This window comes from Salvelinus fontinalis, chromosome 31 (assembly GCF_029448725.1).
Source record: "Salvelinus fontinalis isolate EN_2023a chromosome 31, ASM2944872v1, whole genome shotgun sequence".
In the NCBI taxonomy this organism is placed as follows: Eukaryota; Metazoa; Chordata; class Actinopteri; order Salmoniformes; family Salmonidae; genus Salvelinus; species Salvelinus fontinalis.
This window is the reverse complement of record NC_074695.1, coordinates 32,696,081-32,713,539: the sequence shown is the minus strand read 5'-3', so window position 1 is coordinate 32,713,539 and position 17,459 is coordinate 32,696,081. Positions and strand designations below refer to the sequence as shown.

General features: G+C 43.9%; 2 protein-coding genes across 2 annotated transcripts in view; both read right to left on the bottom strand.

Moving 5' to 3' along the window:
- The window catches only part of lamb2 (laminin, beta 2 (laminin S)), a 54,770-nt gene extending 43,321 nt beyond the window's left edge, over positions 1 to 11,449 (bottom strand). Inside the window, exons 1-2 of the mRNA XM_055892256.1 lie at positions 9,989 to 11,449; positions 9,681 to 9,761 (exon numbers count right to left, since the gene is read on the bottom strand). Of these exons, the coding sequence (XP_055748231.1) occupies positions 9,681 to 9,711 (31 nt within the window). The 5' untranslated portion in view covers positions 9,712 to 9,761; positions 9,989 to 11,449. The remainder of the gene's footprint in view (positions 1 to 9,680; positions 9,762 to 9,988) is intronic.
- Positions 11,450 to 11,550: 101 nt separating this feature from the next.
- lamb2l (laminin, beta 2-like) overlaps positions 11,551 to 17,459 on the bottom strand; it is a 47,625-nt gene continuing 41,716 nt past the window's right edge. The window contains exons 29-36 of the mRNA XM_055892255.1: positions 17,090 to 17,337; positions 15,747 to 15,962; positions 15,395 to 15,539; positions 15,087 to 15,294; positions 14,735 to 14,876; positions 14,474 to 14,650; positions 12,830 to 12,995; positions 11,551 to 12,478 (exon numbers count right to left, since the gene is read on the bottom strand). Coding sequence (XP_055748230.1) covers positions 12,342 to 12,478; positions 12,830 to 12,995; positions 14,474 to 14,650; positions 14,735 to 14,876; positions 15,087 to 15,294; positions 15,395 to 15,539; positions 15,747 to 15,962; positions 17,090 to 17,337 — 1,439 coding nt within the window. The 3' untranslated portion in view covers positions 11,551 to 12,341. The remainder of the gene's footprint in view (positions 12,479 to 12,829; positions 12,996 to 14,473; positions 14,651 to 14,734; positions 14,877 to 15,086; positions 15,295 to 15,394; positions 15,540 to 15,746; positions 15,963 to 17,089; positions 17,338 to 17,459) is intronic.

Sequence of the window (17,459 nt, the reverse complement as noted above, 5' to 3'; positions counted from 1 at the left end):
GGTCATGATTGGGAGAGCTAGCTAAAACAACAGGTGAGATAGCAGCAGCTAGTCAGCTAACACAGCAACAGAAGGTAAAAATGGCGACGACTGGGCAGAGAGGGTCGGATTAACTACACACAGATCCTGCGTTAAGGCACAGAGCCGACAGATAAAACACAAATAAACAGAATGGAGTACCATGAATTAATGGACAGTCAAGCAGGCATCAGCTATGTAGCCAAGTGATCATAGTGTCCAGGGGGCAGCCGTAGATGGAGCAGTGAGGCCTCCACTAAGCTAGCACGCGTTTAAAGTTAGTAGCCCGGCGGGTGGTCTGCTCAGACGGAGGGGGTCTGCTCAGACGGAGGCCGGTTGAGGGCACCGGTTGAGGGCACATCTGCAGACCAGACGTGGTCGTGTCGACAGAGAATCCAAGCCGGATAGCGATGGCGAAAGAGAGGTTGTGAATTGTAGAATTGTGTTTGCTAACTGGTGCTAGCTTCCTGGCTGCGCTAGCTGCAAGATAAGCTAGCAGTTAGCAGACCGGGGCAGGCAAGTTAGCCTTTGGGGGACGTCGCGATGGGGGGGGGAGTCTGTTTTTGCCTCTTCGTGCGGTGACGTCGATAGACCAGTCGTGGAATTAGCAGGGTTCCAGGTAGCTCTAGGTAGCTAACAGGCCTAGTAGGTTAGCAGGATGGGCCTTCAGCGGGCGTCACGCCTGAGGGGCCTGTTGGAGTCCTCGGGCAGATTATGTCGGTATTCCAGTCGTAGAGGATCGGCGGGGTTCCGTGCTCCGTACCGGCAGTAAAGGGGTCCGGATATTGTAGCCCAGGAGTGGGCTTCAGTGGTAGCACAGGAAAATATCTGTGCAGCAATGCTCCCCATCCAACCTGACATAGCTTGAGAGGATCTGCGGAGAAGAATGGGAGAAACTCCCCAAATACAGGTGTGCCAAGCTTGTAGCGTCATACCCAAGAAGACTCGAGGCTGTAATCGCTGCCAAAGGTGCTTCAACAAAGTACTGAATAAAGGGTCTGAATACTTACGTAAATGTGATATTTTCGTTTTTTATTTTGTATAAATTAGCAAACATTTCTAAAATCCAGTTTTTGCTTTGTGATTTAATCAACTTTAGAATAAGGCTGTAACCAAACAAAGGTGGAAAAAGTCAAGGGGTCTGAATACTTTCAGAAGGCACTGCACCTTTAGCCAATAGGGGAAGACATTCACAATTTCACATAAACCAAATCCACATGTAATGCCAAAGTAAGCAAGCCAACCCAGCACTCCCTACGGGGTATCTTTAAATCAGTCAATTACAGGTGAGCACTGACCTGTCTTTTTATGAGCACACATAAAGCTCATCTGGGTTTAAAGGTGAGTGGTTTTACGAGGCAACCGTCTGTCCCTATGATTATAACTGGGGCAGTGGAGACTGGAGACTGTGTAGGGAAAGGGAGGGTGATGTTAGAGGGACACTGGTTGACTGACTATCCTCCTCAGGCACCATGCAATGAACTTCATGGCCATTCTTAAAGCGGCAATCAGCAGAAGATATATAATGTGTGTATATACACTGCTCAAAAAAATAAAGGGAACACTTAAACAACACAATGTAACTCCAAGTCAATCACACTTTTGTGAAATCAAACTGTCCACTTAGGAAGCAACACTGATTGACAATAAATTGCATATGCTGTTGTGCAAATGGAATAGACAAAAGGTGGAAATTATAGGCAATTAGCAAGACACCCCCAATAAAGGAGTGATTCTGCAGGTGGTGACCACTGACCACTTCTCAGTTCCTATGCTTCCTGGCTGATGTTTTGGTCACTTTTGAATGCTGGCGGTGCTCTCACTCTAGTGGTAGCATGAGACGGAGTCTACAACCCACACAAGTGGCTCAGGTAGTGCAGCTCATCCAGGATGGCACATCAATGCGAGCTGTGGCAAGAAGGTTTGCTGTGTCTGTCAGCGTAGTGTCCAGAGCATGGAGGCGCTACCAGGAGACAGGCCAGTACATCAGGAGACGTGGAGGAGGCCGTAGGACGGCAACAACCCAGCAGCAGGACCGCTACCTCCGCCTTTGTGCAAGGAGTAGCACTGCCAGAGCCCTGCAAAATGACCTCCAGCAGGCCACAAATGTGCATGTGTCAGCATATGGTCTCACAAGGGCTCTGAGGATCTCATCTCAGTACCTAATGGCAGTCAGGCTACCTCTGGCGAGCACATGGAGGGCTGTGCGGCCCCACAAAGAAATGCCACCCCACACCATGACTGACCCACCGCCAAACCGGTCATGCTGGAGGATGTTGCAGGCAGCAGAACGTTCTCCACGGCGTCTCCAGACTCTGTCACGTCTGTCACATGTGCTCATGTGCTCAGTGTGAACCTGCTTTCATCTGTGAAGAGCACAGGGCGCCAGTGGCGAATTTGCCAATATTGGTGTTCTCTGGCAAATGCCAAACGTCCTGCACGGTGTTGGGCTGTAAGCACAACCCCCACCTGTGGACGTCGGGCCCTCATACCACCCTCATGGAGTCTGTTTCTGACCGTTTGAGCAGACACATGCACATTTGTGGCCTGCTGGAGGTCATTTTGCAGGGCTCTGGCAGTGCTACTCCTTGCACAAAGGCGGAGGTAGCGGCCCTGCTGCTGGGTTGTTGCCCTCCTACGGCCTCCTCCATGTCTCCTGATGTACTGGCCTGTCTCCTGGTAGCGCCTCCATGCTCTGGACACTACGCTGACAGACACAGCAAACCTTCTTGCCACAGCTCGCATTGATGTGCCATCCTGGATGAGCTGCACTACCTGAGCCACTTGTCTGGGTTGTAGACTCCGTCTCATGCTACCACTAGAGTGAGAGCTCCGCCAGCATTCAAAAGTGACCAAAACATCAGCCAGGAAGTATAGGAACTGAGAAGTGGTCTGTGGTCACCACCTGCAGAATCACTCCTTTATTGAGGGTGTCTTGCTAATTGCCTATAATTTCCACCTTTTGTCTTATCCATTTGCACAACAGCATGTGCAATTTATTGTCAATCAGTGTTGCTTCCTAAGTGGACAGTTTGATTTCACAGAAGTGTGATTGACTTGGAGTTACATTGTGTTGTTTAAGTGTTCCCTTTATTTTTTTGAGCAGTGTATATATATATACACACATTATATATACACACTGTATATATATACAGTTGAAGTCGGAAGTTTACATACACTTAGGTTGGAGTCATTAAAACTCGATTTTCAACCAATCCACAAATGTCTTGTTAACAAACTATAGTTTTGGCAAGTCGGCTAGGACATCTACATTGTGCATGACACAAGTAATTTTTCCAACAATTGTTTACAGACAGATTATTACACTTATAATTCACTGTATCACAATTCCAGTGGGTCAGAAGTTTACATACACCAAGTTGACTGTGCCTTTAAAAAGCTTGGAAAATTTCAGAAAATGATGTCATGACATTAGAAGCTTCTGACAGGCTAATTGACATAATTTGAGTCAATTGGAGGTGTACCTGTGGATGTATTTCAAGGCCTACCTTCAAACTCAGTGCCTCTTTGCTTGACATCATGGGAAAATCAAAAGAAATCAGCCAAGACCTCAGAATGTCTGGTTCATCCTTGGGAGCAATTTCCAAACACCTGAAGGTACCACGTTCATCTGTACAAACAATAGTACGCAAGTATGAACACCATGGGACCACACAGCCGTCATAACGCTCAGAAAGGAGACGCGTTCTGTCTCCTTGAGATGAACGTACTTTGGTGCGAAAAGTGCAAATCAATCCCAGAATGACAGCAAAGGACCTTGTGAAGATGCTGGAGGAAACAGGTACAAAAGTATCTATATCCACAGTAAAATTAGTCCTATATATACATAACCTGAAAGGCAGCTCAGCAAGGAAGAAGCCACTGCTCCAAAACCACCATAAAAAAGCCAGACTACGGTTTTCAACTGCACATGGGGACAAAGATCGTATTTTTTGGAGAAATGTCCTCTGGTCTGATGAAACAAAAATAGAACTGTTTGAAGATAATGACCATCGTTATGTTTGGAGGAAAAAGGGGGAGGCTTGCAAGCCGAAGAACACCATCCCAACCGCGAAGCACGGGGGTGGCAGCATCATGTTGTGGGGATGCTTTGCTGCAGGAGGGACTGGTGCACTTCACAAAATAGATGGTATCATGAGGATGGAAAATCATTTATATATATTGAAGCAACATCTCAAGACATCAGTTAAGAAGTTAAAGCTTGGTCGCAAATGGGTCTTCCAAATGGACAACGACCCCAAGCATACCTCCAAAGTTGTGGCAAAATGGCTTAAGGACAACAAAGTCAAGGTATTGGAGTGGCTATCACAAAGCCCTGACCTCAATCCTATAGAGAATTTGTGGGCAGAACTGAAAAAGTGTTTGCGAGCAAAGAGGCCTACAAACTTGACACAGTTACACCAGCTCTGTCAGGAGGAATGAGCCAAAATTCACCCAACTTATTGTGGGAAGCTTTTGGAAGGCTACCTGAAACGTTTGACCCAAGTTAAACAATTTAAAGGCAATGCTACCAAATACTAATTGAGTATATGTAAACTTCTGACCCACTAGATGAAAGAAATAAAAGCTGAAATAAATCATTCTCTCTACTATTATTCTGACATTTCACATTCTTAAAATAAAGTGGTCATCCTAGCTGACCTAAAACAGGGAAGTTTTACTTAAATGTCAGGAATTGTGAGAAACTGAGTTTAAATGTATTTGTCTAAGGTGTATGTAAACTTCTGACTTCAACTGTTTGTATACACACACTATATTTACAAAAGTATGTGGACACCCCTTCAAATTTGTGGATTTGGCTATTTCAGCCACACCCGTTGCTGACAGGTGTATAAAATCGAGCACATAGCCATGCAATCTCCATAGACAAATATTGGCAGTAGAATGGCCTTACTAAAGAGCTCAGTGACTTTCAACATGGCACCGTCATAGGATGCCACCTTTCCAACAAGTCAGTTCATCAAATGTCTGCCCTGCTAGAGCTGCTCCGGTCAACTGTAAGTGGTGTTATGTTGAAGTGGAAACGTCTAGAAGCAACAACGGCTTAGCCGTGAAGTGGTAGGCTACCCAAGCTCAGAAAATGGAACTGCTGGGTTCTGAAGTGCGTAGTGCATAAAAATTGTCTGTCCTCGGTTGCAAACACTCACTACTGAGTTCCAAACTGCACCTGGAAGCAACGTCAGCACAAGAACTGTTCGTCGGGAGCTTCATGAAATATGTTTCCATGGCCGAGTGGCAGCACACAAATCTAAGATCACCATGTGCAATGACAAGCGTCGGTTGGAGTGGTGTAAAGCTCGCTGCCTTTGGACTCTGGAGCAGTGGAAATGCGTTCTCTGGAGTGATGAATCACGCTTCACCATCTGGCAGTCAGACGGATGAATCTGGGTTTGGCGAATGCCTGGAGAACGCCACCTGCCCCAATGCATAGTACCAACTGTAAAGTTTGGTGGAGGAGGAATAATGGTCTGGGGCTGTTTTTCATGGTTCGGGCTAGGCCCCTTAGTTCCAGTGAAGGGAAATCTTAACGCTACTGCACACAATGGCATTCCATGCGATTCTGTGTTTCCAACTTTGTGGCAACAGTTTGGGGAAGGCCCTTTCCTGTTTCAGCATGACAATGCCCCGTGCACAAAGCGAAGTCCATACAGAAACGGTTTGTCAAGATCGGTGTGGAAGAACTTAACTGGCCTGCAAAGGGCCCTTACCTCAACCCCATCGAACACCTTTGGATGATTTGAAACGCCGACTGCGAGCCAGGCCTTAATGGCCCAACATCAGTGCCCAACCTCATTAATGCTCTTGTGACTGAATGGAAGCAAGTCCCTACAGCAATGTTCCAACCTCTAGTGGAAATCCTTTCCAGAAGAGTGGAGGCTGTTATAGCAGCAAAAGGGGACCAACTCCATATTAATGCCCATGATTTTGTAATGAGATGTTCAACGAGCAGGTGTCCACATACTTTTGGTTGTGTGTGTGTATATATATATAATGATTTTAGTTTAAAAAAAAGTTAATATTTTATTTATTAATATTACTATTATGAGTTATTTTGTTTCTTCTGCATTGTTGGGAAGGACTGGTAAGTAAGCATTTCACCTGTTAACGAAGCATGTGACAATTAAAATGAGATTTTAAACAAAAACAAAGCATTCTCACCACTCGTTTGTGTAAAAAGCTGAGGGATGGGGCTGGAGAAATACAACCTCTCAAATGTATAGTCAGAGCTATGGATGCAAGGATTGAGCATCCATGATATCAACATTATAGTTTTAACCATATTCTGAGGCTATATTGTGTTTGTTTATATGTACTTTGTTTACAAATATTGGAGTAAAACAAGCTTATATTTTGAGTTCTGACAGGTTACAACAGTAGAACTGAACTCATGAGGCATTTATAGGTTATATTCTTCAAGAATCAATGGGTACATATCTTTAATTAATAAGTTCAAAAATGGATATACCAACTACAGATTGCTTTAAATACAGGTGCGTGAGTAACTGCCTTTGAGTGTTTTTTAACGAGACGCACGACAGAACCTGTCATTATGCAAAGAGCTTGGCTGTTGATATATACAGCGGTGAGATGAAGAGGCAGAAGCTGGACAGGCCTGGAGGGGCCACACAGTCCAGGCTTTCTCCTCCCTTCACCAGGGGCCTTGTCTGTTCTGTTTCTTAGAGTAAGATTAGAAGAGAAAGCAGCCCATCAGAATATGTAGAGGAAGTGCTTCTTTCCTAGCAAAATGATGTTTGCAGAGTAGAGAACCAGCTAATGGGAACACTGTGGGCACTGTGGTTAAAGCTTGAGAAACACACATGATCTTATCAGGTTTTTACATGCAAGCCCACAGCAAGACGGGGCTATGGCCAGCGGAGAGAGTAAGGGCAAGGTAGAACATAGAGAAATTCTAACCTTCAAACATACACCCACTGTTTCAAGTGACAACTGGTAGAAAGCAATCCTAACTTTTACGTGTCGCATTGTGTTTATACTCTTAACTTCGAGTGCACTCACGTTGTACACAACCTCAACTTAACCCTAACAACCAGTCATTATCGATGACATACAAGCCCCAAAACACAGTCCACAATAGGCACTGTGGTAATCTAAGATGATAGTCATACATTGAGTGTATTTTTTTTTTATAGAAACACCTGCTCTTTCCATGAAAGACCAGGTGAATCCAGGTGAAAGCTATGATCTTTTATTGATGTCACTTGTTAAATCCACTTCAATCAGTGTAGATGTAGGGGAGGAGACGGGGTTAAAGAAGGACTGTTAAACCTTGAGGCAATTGAGACAAGGATTGTGTATGTGTGCCATTCAGAGCGTGAATGGGCAAGACAAAATATTTAAGTGCCACGCTGCTGGGTTTTTCACGCTCAACAGTTTCCTGTGTGTATCAAGAATGGTCCACCACCCAAAGGACATCCAGCCAACTTGACACAACTGTGGGAAGCATTGGAGTCAACATGGGCCAGCATCCCTGTGGATTTGAAGCTGTTCTGAGGGAAAAGGGGATGCAACTCAATATTAGGAAGGTGTTCCTAATGTTTTGTACACTCAGTGTATATGAACTACACTGGGGTCAGATTAAACATGTGGATACCAACAATGCCAGTCTCCTCCTCCTTCTCCTTTCACAAAGAAAAGTCCCTGCCCACGGGAGGGAAACCTATCTCTCTCTCTCTCTCTCTCCTTCCCTCTCTCTTTCTCTCTCCACCCTCTCTCTCTCTCTCCTCCCCCCCCTCTCTCTCCTTCCCTCTCTCTCTCTCTCTCCTCTCTCTCTCTCTTCCTCTCTCTCTCCCTCTGGTTGTGGCAGTTGGCTTTTACTGGCCCATTGTTCTGGAATCCACCAAGTTCCGGAGTCTCTGCTCACAGAGGGGCTCAGGATCACACAGCTCCCACCCCTGGGCGCCAGACCGTGCCTGTCGCTCACCTGCTCGCCCGCCCTCACTCACACTCACACACACACACACACACACACACACGTCTATGGAGAGCAACGATAGCACAAAAAAATACACACCAGGAGACTATGAGAATGCTGTGTAAGACAGGATTTAGTTCTATAGTTTAAGCAAAGCTTCTGTCCTTTTTCATGTGAGCCTAATCACTCATCACCAGCGTACAGCCTTTCAGAGGAAGATTTATTTGAAAAAACACAGTTTGTTCAGCCTCTACAGTAACGAACATCTCTGTTCAGGGTCTTTCTTAACACTGCTGCTGATAACGTTTGACAAATCACTAAATTAGGGGCTCACATGTAAAATCACCTGCTAGTCTTTTCACAATGTTTGGGTGGAGACTACAGTGTTACAAATGACCCAATGATTATAACCACCATTTCACCACAGCCTGTCATTCACTAGCTGTCAATCAGCAGTGGTCCCACCCATAAGACCTCCAGTTAAATTTAGAGGGTGAGACAGGAGCCTCAGCTGCCAGCAATGACCAATAGAAAATAGATACACCCCCCCCCCCCCCACTGCTCTTTAAAATCTCCAGCCCTCTCATCCTATAGCATCTTCAGAGGAGGAGGAGAAGAGAGGAGACAAGTGAAAGGGAGAGGAGAGGAGGAGCAAGAGAAGAGCTGAGCCTTGTCTGTGATCAGCCCGGCCCTTTTACCCACTCATGTAGAGCAATTAACCTAGTCTGGCCCATGACCTGAGGGGATGGAAATGAACCCTGACCTCCAGGAGGTCACTCTGTATCTCTATAATGACAGGCTGCTGGGTAGACAACACTCATAGGTAGAATCCTCTAACAAGGACCTGTCCTCAGCTGAAGGTTTAAATAAAGCTTCAACATGTTAGGAAGAGCAACAACAAACTGCATAACCCCTATGGCAAACATGAATTAGCTGGTATACGGGCCTATAGATTAAAAACTGTACACAACCAAATCAATCAGGTACCATTATGATGTAATCTAAATGCGAGGGAATCTATTTTTCGGAGAACTTTGTCGTGCCCTATTAACCTCCAATCCCACCCAATCACCCCTCATAAACACACACACACACACACACACACACACACACACACACACACACACACACACACACACACACACACACACACACACACACACACACACACACACAGAGTGATGCTGTCCTAGGGGGGTATGGATTGTCTCTATTTGCGGATTCAGCTGGGCTGTTTTAAGAGGACCATAAACAGAGTTGATGGTTAGCCTCCCCACAGCGCAGAGCCTCCCAAGGACCTCCAACACCACCCAGGAAGGTCCGGAGGGGAATTTAACACCAAGAACAGTTGCCTGGTTGTGAACAGTGAAGTAACCTCCAAAGAAGAGAGGAAATCCCCCAAAAGAAGCAGGCTATCTTGTCTCAGAGCTGGAGACAGTAAACAACCCTCTGCCTCTCTCTTTGTCCCAACCATCAGCCATGTACAGCATCTGTCCATTTGTTTAAATGATGAATGCTTGAGGTACACACATTTTGCTGTGATTGTAAAGTACAAAGTCTGCATCACAAGTTCACAACACATCTATTCAACAAAGACACAACCACAGAGCAGTTCTCGACTCATGCCCTTTTCATTGCATCATTAAGCTGTTGGTTGTTATAGGAATATGTTCATTGCCTTCAAAGCACTGTGCACAAGGCTACTTACCACATATGAACATTACCAGTGACGCGTGCATGGTTTTATGTTCATGGGTCAGTCCCCTTTGACTTGTACAGTAGATTCAGCCTGAAAATGTTACGTAGAAATAGGCTGGTATGAATAATGTCACACGTTAACTCAATCATTAAAAAAGACGGAGCTGTTTTGATTCTGCACCTATTTATTTAAAAAGAAAAATACTTTAAAAAAATGATACGGCATTAGAAAATAAAGTTTGCTGGTTGGAAAGTAGGTTTAATAGCATAGTTAAACTATAATAAACAATGTCAGAGAGATTTAAAAAATACACTTACACTTTAATATTAGTATGTTTGATCCCCCTGTCTTTTAAATCAACACGAATCCATACGATTCCCCCTGTTTCGTTTGATGCGAGTTTGAGCGGAGTTGGCAGTATTATCTGAAGTCTGACCACCACTCTCCAAAGTATTTGATATCTGACGACCGCTCTCCAAAATTCTGTCCCGAGTCTCGTTTGACGGAAACTCCGCAGCGGAGCCTCGTTTGGTAGGAATGGACCCTAGAGCGCTTCTGACTGCTTATTGTAGTGTAATAACATCAAAGCAAAATCCACTATTAAACGGTTTTAACATGAATTATGACTACGATCAACATAAACATTCTTAATACGGGAATCACTGACTAGACTCGATGCTGCATGAACGTGTGACTTTGATCAAATCAAAAGTGGGCTTAATATTCAGATAATACTTTTGCCATGATTGATACACATATAATGACAGTAGACTCAGATGCTTTTGGCTGCCGAGTATGTACCTTGTAAGAAGTTAGTGAAGTTAATTCAAGTAGTGTGTAAAGTCCACCACCGGTTTTCAGAAGACCCTAGTGTCTGTCCGATAGGATAGATGTGCGCCTTGGAAACAGGAATGCGCGCTCTGGGGAGAACGGATTAGGTTCCCTTTGATTGCTTCAGTGAACAATCCATGCTGCGCACATAACAACCCACTACACTTACCATCCCACTGTTCGCTGGCTTCAAAAAAAGCAGATGTTTCCAGTTTTCAGGGATACAGTATTTTCAACCTAACTTGTTTTCCCTGAAAAAACGGAAGTGGGGATTCCGCTCAGGTGTCTTGTTAGGCCTACTATGTTAGGTTAACCATCACCAGACCATGCTCCTTCCTAACAACAGGTGGGAAAATCCTGTTCATTTGGTTGTAATTCCAACATGCATTTGAATGATTTGAACATGTTTTCAGACAGAAAACAACATTGCATCTTATGATTACACATGTTATAGATCTCTATTAGGCTATTCGGTTAGACAACATACCGTGTATGTAACAATGTTAGCACATCCTGAAACATGCCTCTGGATATATCGTCAACTTGTGATATTACATACGCTGTCTGTGGACAGTCAAGCTTTTTATTTTAACCCCTAAACCTGGGCCACTATGTAGCGCTCTCTCTCAGGACTGGGGGAGGAAGAGAATTTTCACTCAATGCGCACAATTAATGCACACTGAACGTTAAGACACACACACAGTTGAGGTAGGTAGAAGCCTCAATGCATTCTCACAACGTAGCAATGGAGAAGCAAACTACAAAAAGCCCCATCCAACATATGAGGTTAACTAACACAAAGAATGAAACAAACAAAGGCTGGCCGAAAGGCTTCTGGCCTCATCTCAACAACGAAATATCCTCCTCTTACAAAAATCCTGATCTCCCACACCTGAGTAATTATCAAGGCTTTCTGACAGAGCACATGATCTAAAGCAGTTGGTGCTGCCCCCTGGGGGTGAGGGGTAATACTCATTACACACTAGTATGGTGTCCATCTATGTGCCTGAACTACATATCATAACATGCCCAACAAAAAACTTCAACATTATATCAAATGTATATTTATTTTTCATAGACGTCTGTTTCAATTATACATCAATGGGTCTGAAATTTGTGTAGAACATGTTTTGTTTGTGTGAGCGACCGTGCGTGTGTTTGTTTTTGTGTGTAATGTATATGTGTGGCTGACGAAAAAGTATTTTCTGAATCAAGACCATACTTGGTTACAACAAAAAAAAGTAACATCTGTCACTGTATCACGTATTCCTTTTCGATATGTATGTCATATTGTACATATAAGTACTGTAGTCAAAATAAATCAAAAATAATTCCTGAAATGGCATTTAATTGGTCAAAAGAACATATTCCTCTGTAAAACATTCTCTCTGATCTCTTTTCTTAAATTAATTCAAAAGTCAATCTACCTTGGAACACAAAACATGTTTAATTGGTCCATATCCAGGTGTCGTGTTCAAGACATAGCTACACAACAAACTTGTGCAGATGGCATCATGTCAAAACCATGACATTAATGATTGGGAGTTACTAACAGAAGCAGATGACCTATGTAGTGCAGACAGTTCTACTGACAGTTTTACTGGCATATTCACAACATCAGAAGGAGCTCCCTGCTATGTTCTAACAGACTACAGCTGTACAGTACACATGAACCAGTGTTCCTCCCGTCACTAACAGTTGCCGTATTTCTTCTTTTTTTGTGATAATATTTTTTATTAAATTAATTTCAAATTTGACAGAGAAAGAATGGGAATGAAGCACCAGTGGTACATTTTCATGAATACAGTTTTTCTCTCCTACATCGTTCAATCCACATGATCAGTTACAGTTGTTGTATGTCTGCACCTGCTTTCGTATGGCCTCCCGTGCTTCCGTGGCGTTCCTCTCCAGCTCTCCTAACTCGCTCTGCTGGTCCAGCATTTTCTGCTCATTATTACGGAACTTCTTCTCAAGCTCTGAAACAACAGAACAACAGAACAACAGAGAACAGATTATAGGAAGACAACAATTGAGGGACATTCTTTGAAAAGCTTAGCTGCGTCTCAAATGGCACACTAGTCCCTATATAATGCCCTACTTTTGAGCAGAGCCCTATGGGCCCTAGTCAAAAATAGTGCACTATGTAGAGAACATCCAGTTACGACCACATCTGCACACAAAACCAAAGACACTATGTTGATATCCTTTGGCCATGGACTACTCTTAACCATGATTACTCTTTATGGATTCATACTGCTCTATCTACACCTGTTGAGTATGTATTCTGTATCATACGCTTCAGAGGGCAGTACAGTAACGTTACATACTCCGTAGCGTTTCTATGCCCTTGTTGGCCTTAGTGAGCAGGTCTTCAGCCTCCTTCTTGATCTCCTTGGCCCTCTGGTTGACGTTCCCCAGGCCCCCCGAGGCCCCACCCAGAGAGTCCACCTTCATCTGCAGTTCCTTGTACCGATCCTCCGTTTCATTCAGCCTCTGGAGCACAACCAGACACATAGAGCAACACGTCAACGTGGAGGACCACATGGATACCTATTGTCAAAATGAATAGATTGCCACGGCTGAATTTCTGTACTTCAATGCTTCCCATGGCTCCCCCTTCTGGCTATTGGGATAAAATTCATAGTGTGGTTTATAAATGGATATGGCAAGGTAAACGATAAAATGAACACATTTACAAATAGAGAAAGACGCAGGAAGACTATCCGTACCAAACTTTAAATCTCGGCTCTTCCTAAATCGATTTAGACATGATTCTTCTGCCCCCTGAGTATGGAGAGAAATATGGTGTCTCCTATTGCTCTGGAAGAGGTGCTCTTCACTGACACTGTATATCCCTTAACATATGTAAACGACGCTTTGGTCCTATTATTGCTCACACAATTTATTTTTGGCGCAAATTGAAAAACAATGTAACTGGGAATCAAAATGGCATGCCCATACTACAATATTTCACAATAATGCCTTGTGACCTGGAGGGCGGCCTTTTACATCCTCCCAATGGTCCAAATGTGGAATCCGTACCCTTGCTGACATCATGGACAGTAATGGTTGAGAACATTCCAAGATTTGAAAGACACATACACATTACCAGGCAAATCCTTTTTTATATATTTACAACGTAGGTGAGCTATGCTGGTTTATTGAGTCCCTTGGGGAACCCAACTACCGAACCCTCCAATGATGGGATTTATAAATAAATTATCTGGGCTGCCGAAAGGACTGATCTATATAATATATAAACTACTTTTGGAAAGCTTATATTCTAAGCTAGCCATTAAAAAAGTATGGTCCGGGTACAAGCTTATACAAACGAATAACAACTAACAGACACACAAACAATGACTACATCTCCTCCGCCCAGACCTGCATGCTCACCACCTCATCCCTAGTGTCTGCATTATTGTTTGTCACTTGGCTTGAAATTGTATCAATTTGTTTTTCTCTGTCGCCCATGCTATTTCAATAGTAAATCATTCGATTTTTGCATCGTGTCAACGATGGCGGATTGATTGATTTACACGTTTTTCATATATATTTTTTCCAGATGAGTTATCAGAAGATAATCGTCCAGCCCATTGGGTATCTCACTACACCCCCATATGCCATGTCTTGAAATATGCAGACAGACGGATTCCAAGTTTACATTGTAATACGTCTGACAGTAAACGTTCTAGCTCCGCCCACAACGTCCGGACTTCATAGCATTAAACAAAAGCATGGATTATTGAGTCTTAATTAGTTTTACACTTAGGGATATCTTTGTATGTATTTCTTTGATTATTTTGGTACCTGTAACCACCCCTCCTTTTAACAATAAAGACTAAATTAAATAAAAGGTTGGTCACAAAAAAGCATGGAGGACCACAACCAGGACACACTCATCCAAACACACACTTATGCCAGCACGCAGGCAAGTACACACACACACACACACACACACACACACACACCTGCTTCAGTCCCGATGCTGCATTACTGGCATTTTCGGCCTGGTTCTTGGCATCTTGGGCCATCTCCCTGTTCTGATCGGTCTTAGTTTTTAGTGCCTCTACCCCCATCGACAGGTTGGCCAGTCGCATCATAGCATCCATCTGCTTGACCTCCAGATCCTGAAGCTTCTCCTCCACCTGCACGGGGACACAACAAGATAGATAACAGAATGAAAACCCCCACACACACACACTGTGATATGGCTGTGGAGGGTAGTGTACCGTTGCGCTGGTGTTCCTGGTGCTGTTCAGGTTGTTCAGAGCGTGGTCCAGGGCTTTGGTTGCTTTCTGAATAGCCTTTTCAGACGCATCCAACGCCTGCTTAGTCATGTTGGCTGTGTCCTTCACTCCTTCTGCTCGTGTCCTTCAAACACACACAAGACATGTGTGAGACCGAGAGCTCTGCTGTTCTATGAAAACACTGTCTGTGCATGTCCCATGTTCCATGTTCTATCACATAGGCTAATAACAGAGTAACTACTGGTGAACAGACAAAGATCATCATCATTGACGTAGGAGTCTATACGTCTAAGTCTAATAGGCCTCTATTTGCCTCTTTCTCCCTCTGTCTTACTTGGCATCCTTAGCTCGGTTGAGCAGCTCCTTGGCCTGGTGGAGTTGCTGGGAGGTGTGGTTGAAGACCCCCTCTACATCTGTCAGGTTGTTAATGTTGTCTTTAATCTGCTGGACCAGGCTGTCCAGAGTGGTTCTGTTGACAGGAAGAGATATGGCCAGCACCTGCTGAGCCACCTTCTCTATGCTCTCTGGGTCCGCACCCTCCTCTGTACACAACACACAGTGGAGAAGGACCATGATCAATTTCATATCATAAGACGTGTCCACAGAGAGAAGTTATCTGAAAGGTTACTGGCATTAACAAACCAGTCAGGAAATCTTTGATCTTCTGAATGAATTCCTTGAGTTTTTTATTGGAGTTTTCAAATAAGTCCTTCTTCTTCTGGGCTTTGTCCAGGGTGTCCATGGCTTGATTCTTCACATCCTGGGTCAGCATAGCAATGTCCTGGAGCTGGAAACATAAAACTGGGGATTACGGTATATGCAACACATATACAAAACATGCTAAGCTTACACTCACAAGAGCGCTGACAAACACATAATACATCCCCTTTTAGAGAAGTTAAATGGCAGATTTTGCGCAGCGATTCAGCTTATACTGAGATACAGTACATACATGCAGAGGTATAGTACATGTGAGATATTTAGGCAGACAGACCTTCTTAGCCATACCCTGGAGATCCTCACTGGCAGTAGTCAGGTTGTCTGTGACATCATTGGCATGTTTCAGTCCCTTTAGGGAGGCGCTAACAGTCCCGTCACACCCGTCCCCTCCACACACCCGCCGACCGTCATTGTCACGACAACCAGCACCCCCACATGGGCTGTCGTGACATGTGCCATTGGAGCTGGCATTGGAATGGCCACCACATACCTGGAAGAAAAACAACAACACAGGCAGGGTCAGAGTCAGACACAGAGAGCTACAGGGTACATATCTAGGGCAGGGATAGTGTAACAGTTGTCACTAGTGAAATCATGACAGGTCTGACAGTTAGCTCTATGTGACAGGGATGACCGTCCTGCTAAGAAAAGCGACTAGCTTCCCTTTAAGATACAGACCCCACTACATTGTCCCCTACAGCCCCCTACTGTCACGGCCTGACCTTAGTTGTCTATGTTTTCTGTATTATTTTTGGTCAGGTCAGGGTGTGACGAGGGTGGGTATGTGTGTTTTTTGTCTTGTCTAGGGTTGTTGTATATCTATGGGGTTTTTGTATGTCTAGGTAATGTAGGTCTATGGTTGTCTGAATTGGTTCCCAATCAGAGGCAGCTGTTTATCGTTGTCTCTGATTGTGGATCCTATTTAGGATGCCATTTTCCATTTTGGTTTTGTGGGTTATTGTTTATGTGTAGTTGCATGTCAGCACTCGGTTTAAATAGCTTCACGTTAGTTTGTTTAGTGTTTATTCGTTTATTAAAATAGTATGTAGTCATATCACGCTGCGCCTTGGTCTCCTCATTACGACGAACGTGACACCTACACTCTTAGAAAAAAGTGTTATTTGTTTGTCCCTATAGGATAACAAGTTTTGGTTTCAGGTAGAAAAACCCTTTGGTGGTGAAAAAAGTTATACTTAGAACCTTTTTGTGTTGAAAGAGTTCCACGTAGAACTTTGTAAAAATGAATGAGTTCCACGTAGAACTTTGTATTAGTGAAAGAGTTCCACGTAGAACTTTGTATTAGTGAAAGAGTTCCATATAAGACTTTGTATTAGTGAAAGAGTTCCACGTAGAACTTTGTATTAGTGAAAGAGTTCCATATAAGACTTTGTATTAGTGAAAGAGTTCCACGTAGAACTTTGTATTAGCGAAAGAGTTCCACGTAGAACTTTGTATTAGTGAAAGAGTTCCACGTAGAACTTTGTATTAGTGAAATAATTCCATGTAGAACTTTGTATTAGTGAAAGTGTTTTACTTTGAACCAACAAAAACATTTTTTTCAGAGGGTTCCCCTTTTTTGAACGGCTATAGTTAGCACCTTCTTTTCTAAGAGTGTACCTTGTGGCTCAGGTGGTGGACTTTCTTGTCTACGTCCTGGGCTTTGTTCTGCAGCTCTGACAATGATTTCTTCTGGGCCGCCACCGTGCGCAGGAACTTATCCCGCCTCTTGTTCAGAAGGTCCTCGGTGTGTGCGCGTGTTGCTTTAGACTCCTCCACGGGGCTGAAAGGACCAGACACTGAGGAGCTGCACTTCTGTTGAGCCTTCTGGGACTCACTGTAGTACTTCTTCACATTGTCAAACTGATCTGGGACGGGACAAGAACAAGGCGAAAGACATGAATGAAAGAGACTAACTGAAGAGTAAATAAATGTGTATGTGTGCCAGTGTGTGTACCTTTGTATGTGCACTACATCTTAATGCGTGTGT